Below are 5,218 nucleotides of genomic sequence, written 5' to 3'. Positions count from 1 at the left end.
ACTCAGACTTAACTGAACTCAGACTTAACTGAACTCAGGCTTAACTGAACTCAGACTTAACTGAACTCAGGCTTAACTGAACTCAGACTTAACTGAACTCAGGCTTAACTGAACTCAGGCTTCAGTGAGCTAACTGTAATCAGCTGTTGTGAAACCAGGAAGTCAGAGTTGGACCTCTCTGTCTTCAGAGCTGAGACTTTAACTCAGAGTTTTGTGAGCCCGCTTCAAGAACCAGACCCCTGAACTTGACCACACCAGTGGACCAGCAGAGACCAGTGGTGAGTTGATGGTACAAGTGTCAATGACTGTTGTTACAGTTTTGTACGGAGTATTACTGCAGTGATGAGCCTCGAGGTGAATGATCTGGTACTGCTTCCTTCCAGGGAAACTGTGACCAGAGAATGATGTCAGTTTGAATCTTCTCTCTGAGCAGAACACACACACACACACACACACACACACACACACAATCATAACAGGCTGAAAGTCTCAAATTATTCCTTTATTAGATTTTAGGTGCAGATGACAAAGAGTTGAACCGCTGGTGTTCTCTGAAGAAGACCTGCATGTTCAGGTACGACCTTTGACCTTTACAGTCCTGACCTTTTCTCTGCTCCTTCACCACAATCAAACCTTCAGCCTTTCCTACTCCTCAGGTCTGAAAAGGAAGAGAGAAGTGATGTGAAAAACTATCAGATCAAAGCCCAGAACGACAGGAAGAAGAGAGAGATCCTCGGCTCCGTCTACTCTGGGTGAGAGAAGCCAGATGAGACCTGGTCCTGGTGAATCTGGTGTCCTCGTGTCCTATGTGCTGATCTAAGACTGACTTTTATTTACAGGCCAGATGAAGAGCCGGGCGACTCCAAGAACCACGTCGGCAAGAAGAAGAGAGATGGTCAGAAGGATGCTGAGAAACGAGGAGGAGCTGGAGGCGAGGACGGAGCTGCTGCCACGCACTCGTCAGATGAGGCTCTTAAAGAGGCGGGAGACGAGGAGGAAGAGGAGTTTCTTATCCCCAAGAAAAGACTGAAACGGGAGTCGGACCAACGGCAGCAGGCGCCCCCTGGCGAAGCAGCAGGAAAAGCAGACCGAGTGGAAACCAGGACGGAGAAACCAAACTGGTCCAAGAAGAAGCAGAGGAGGTCAGGGGGACGCCTCCTGTCAGGACTGATGGGGGTGACGATAGGGGGGAGGGAGTTCAGCAGACAGCGACTGAAGGCCTACGGTCTGAACCCTAAGAGACTCTACTTCAGACAGAAAGGCAGAGAGAGACGGAAGACACGGGAAAAAGAGGAAAAGCGTAAAAAACAGGAGTGAAGAATGAGTTTGATTTTTGTCTCCAATAAAAACTGAAACAGATGTTGTTGTTTTGTACTGTGTACAATTTACAAACTGAAATAAAACTTTGACAAATCTGCTCCCTGGTCACCTGCTGCTCATTGGTTCACTGTGTGACGGACCACTGACGGATGACGCAGTACGTCCTACACCCTGACCCTGAGGTTTGTTGTGATTGACCCTGGACTGAGTACATGTTAGTATCAGTGAGTACTTCTCCTCAGATGAACAAAGTTCCTTCCTTCCTTCCTTCATTCTTAACACGTACAGTTTTTGAAACGTTACAAGTAAAAATGTCTTTTTTCTACATTTTTGCTGGGTCCATCAACAGAAATTAGACTAAAATAGGAAAAAATGTTTTTAATAAATTCATTATTTTTCTAATTCTCGTTTTATCTCGTTGTACGGTGTAATAAACGGGAGAAATAATCCTCACAACACATGCTAAGATGCTAGCTTGTGTCGCTGTATTTGAATGTACTTGGAGAGAACACACTGTGACGTCGTTCAACAGCTTGTGCATATGAAAGCATGCGGATGGTCAGAGGGGGCGCTGTGACATGAAAAACTGCAGGAAGTGCAACGATCAAAGAGAAGAAGAAGAAGAAGGAAACGGCGCGTTCTCAGGACTGTTTGAATCCCGGTAACGAACTTTCAGGTATTTTTCTTTTTCAATATAATTGAATTCGACGGTGAAGAAATTAGTTTTAAATATTTACCATGTGAATGTTGGCGTTTATCGTTTAACATTTGAACCACATTTGTGACGTACTTAACGTAAACAACGTCACGTACACTCGACAGCAGAAGTGTTGCCTTCACCGTCAAATAAATACATATTTTTGTGAAAGATTTTAATGGTGGTTTAGTGTCTTTACTTGGAACCGTTTGGACAGTCTGTGAGGACGGTCCGTTTGGACAGTCTGTGAGGACGGACCGTTTGGACCATTTGATCAGGACACACGTCCGGTAACGAATGGTTCGGTACTTGTTGTAGTTCTGTTGAAGTGAACGGTTCGAGATGGTTGTTCTGTGACTCCAGACCAGATGTTATTGTATTTAACTGCAGAGATCAACGAATCGGTTTTATTAAAGTCTTTGAAGATGTGTTTTTGTCATGTTTACAGGTTAACATTTCTAAATAAAGAAAATTCATTAGTTTTATTGAATTTTTAGGACATTTTTGTTGTGAAATAATGATAGACAGCACCAACAGTGTGTGTTGACACAACAACAACAAGAACAACAACAAGAATGGGTTTATACTATGGATGCACCGAAATTAAAACTGTTGGCAGAAATCAAGGCCGAAAAAAACCAAAACACCAAAAGAAAAGGTTCTGCCAATTATTAGTACCATATGACTGATTGATTCATGACTGATTGATTGATGACTGATTGATTGATGTGAACTGAGTCAAACAGATCCTGCTGTGACAGCATTTTCACCTGTGACTAAAGTCATGTGACGTGTATTCTTTTTATGTTTGATTGTTAAGATGACGTTGTGAGCTGATTGGTTCTTGATGGTCGTCAATAATGACGTAAAACAACCGCCTCCAATGACACGTGTTGTTTTTGTGCTTTTAGCCTGTCGTGCTGCAGCTATGGCTCAAGGTCAAAAGTTCCAGGACCTGGAGGAGATGGGAGAGGCTCTGCTGGAGTACATCAACAGCAGCCAAACGGAGAAGGTCAAGGAGATCAGAAGTGAACAGCAGGCTCTGTTTGAGCTCCATGTAGAAACCAAGAAGGTGGTGACACACATTTTAAATGGCAAGTGGAGTTTCATCGCCTGAGCAGGAAGTCCACACACACACACACACACACACACACACACACACACAGACAGACAGATGTGTTTGCTGTACTTCAAAGCTTACATGGTTTCCTGTTTCTCTTCCCTTCACTGACTCACAGAAGCCACTCAGATTGAGGAGACTGTTGGTCAGCAGCTGCTGGACTTGGAGGAGGAGAAGCAGCAAAGGGAGCAGGAGCTGAAGAACCTGGAGGAGCAGCTGAGACAGTGCATAGCCAAGAGCCAGATCTCCGACTCCGAGATAGAGTATCCTAATGTTTGGTGTCTGTGGTTCAGAGGTCAGAGGTCAGACGTTGACACGTAGACACGTAGACTGTTTCCCACGTCACCATCCTTGACTCGCTCACAGTCTGCTGAAGGCAGAGTTGGAGAATCTCAGGAGAAGTGAAGCTCAGCTGGAGGCTCTTCAGAGTGAGGTGGATGAAGACACCACAGAGGTCATCCCCTCAGCAGTGTGAGTGTCACTCCTCTGACTTTGGTCATAAATGGGTTTCGTTGACCGCTGGAAACTTCCTTCTTCTTTTTACGCCACCTTTTTGATGATGATGATGACGACGAGTGAAGAAATGACAGTTGATGAAGTGAAAGTTGTGGAGTGTATTTTGATGTAATCTAACATTTTATATTTGAATTTAATTTAATTTCACAGCTACGTGGCCAAACTGTACCACCTCATCACCAAGATCAAGTGGGAATACGACACCCCCCCACACACCCTGAGAGGAGGTACGGCCTAGTTGTGTGTGTGTGTGTGTGTGTGTTCTGCTTTAATTCCATCGTTGTCTTCGTTTCTTCTTCTACAGTTCACTATGGTAAAGATCTGGCCACGCCCATCAACATGGACACGTCAGCTCAGAGTCGGTGCAGCGTCAGCGATCACCTGTGGGACTTTGTCAGCACTGAGTGGTAGACACACACACACACACACTCAGAATACATTGGTCACTGTGTGTGTATGTGTGTGTGTGTTCATTTATTTGTTTTCTACTGTTTATACTTTTATGGTTCACTACACATGTATTAAACTCCATGATTTTTCCAAATTATACTTGTTATTACGTCCTTGCTGGAGCGATTGTTCGTCACTAGATGGCACTGTTGGGTCACCGTAGTGACTGCCACAGACGCGTCTCTACAGTCTCTCCCACTGAGCCTTAGGTCATTAGTTGGTTTCTTCAAAATGATTATTAGTTAGTTAAGATAACAATTAATTCAACTCACCCGCCGCACATTTATTTGTTAACCCAAATAAAAATGTTTTATTATTTTCCCTTTAAGTCCTAACATGGTTCAATATTACCACTGCTCTTATACTGTTGGTTTAAGTGAAACATTGTTCAGTTGTTTAATTTATTTCAAATGAGCCCCCAACCCCAGTGTTGAAGTGAAACCTCCTCCCACTGTGAAAAAGAACCGTGTTGTCAACCTCTGCACCCTGATGGTGTGGTAGGAAGGCAGTGTTGGGGCAGTTCCAAGACCCAAACACCCACACGTGGTTTCGTTACGGTAAACGAGTGTCAAGTTTTGCTGCTGCTTCTGCAGAACCACCAGTTCCTGAGGTGGTTTTCAGCCGAGCTGCCAGTTTGTCAGCGACTCTTTAAACCATCGCAGCTCATCGTCGCTGCGTCTCCTCCTCTTCCTCACGTTGGTATTAACGAGAGTTTGTCAAGAACTTCTCTAAGTTTCAGTGACAGAACGACAGACTGACTGTACCTTCTGAACAAGACTGACCTGAACCCCTCCCCCCCACCAGCCCCCCAGGAAAAAAAAGTTCAACATAGAGAAATATATAAAGAGAAACAAAATCCAAAGGTTTTATTCAGTGCATATATAAAACTTACATAACTTAAATGAAGTTTTTAAACCATACAAAACTGCTGCATATATATATTTACAGAGTGTAACTCAAAACAAAAATACATATATATATAAATATATATATATATATTTATCTTTACAAATATGTACAGGAATAAAAACCAACGTTTGTGTTTGTCTGGTCGTTCACTTCACGGCAGAATGTTGAGTTATTTTATGAGCATACTATAATTAGTTCAACCCTGA

The 5,218-nt window shown here is 43.4% G+C and overlaps 2 protein-coding genes and 1 non-coding gene across 4 annotated transcripts in view; all 3 read left to right on the top strand.

Moving 5' to 3' along the window:
- kri1 (KRI1 homolog) overlaps nt 1–1,383 on the top strand; it is a 15,919-nt gene extending 14,536 nt beyond the window's left edge. The window contains exons 16-18 of the mRNA XM_008330746.3: nt 510–574; nt 657–752; nt 840–1,383. Coding sequence (XP_008328968.1) covers nt 510–574; nt 657–752; nt 840–1,317 — 639 coding nt within the window. The 3' untranslated portion in view covers nt 1,318–1,383. The remainder of the gene's footprint in view (nt 1–509; nt 575–656; nt 753–839) is intronic.
- Nucleotides 335–433, top strand: LOC112488469 (Z30 small nucleolar RNA). The gene has a single exon (XR_003052549.1). It is a non-coding gene; the product is annotated as a Z30 small nucleolar RNA (small nucleolar RNA).
- A 459-nt stretch (nt 1,384–1,842) lies between the features above and the next one.
- On the top strand, nt 1,843–4,424 carry spc24 (SPC24 component of NDC80 kinetochore complex). 2 transcript variants are annotated; one of them, XM_008330747.3, is made up of 6 exons: nt 1,843–1,996; nt 2,929–3,111; nt 3,256–3,400; nt 3,504–3,608; nt 3,804–3,880; nt 3,958–4,424. In XM_008330747.3, exons 2-6 carry the CDS (start codon nt 2,946–2,948, stop codon nt 4,062–4,064), a joined length of 600 nt encoding a protein of 199 aa, XP_008328969.1. In that variant the 5' UTR covers nt 1,843–1,996; nt 2,929–2,945; the 3' UTR covers nt 4,065–4,424. The 2 variants fall into 2 exon arrangements, with proteins under 2 accessions (XP_008328969.1, XP_008328970.1); XM_008330748.3 differs by having other exon boundaries at nt 1,889–1,981.
- The last annotated feature ends 794 nt before the right edge of the window (nt 4,425–5,218 follow it).

Source organism: Cynoglossus semilaevis, chromosome 17, assembly GCF_000523025.1.
Source record: "Cynoglossus semilaevis isolate Cse_v1.0 chromosome 17, Cse_v1.0, whole genome shotgun sequence".
NCBI lineage: Eukaryota > Metazoa > Chordata > Actinopteri > Pleuronectiformes > Cynoglossidae > Cynoglossus > Cynoglossus semilaevis.
The sequence above is the reverse complement of the archived record's forward strand: the minus strand, read 5'-3'. Positions and strand labels throughout refer to the sequence as shown.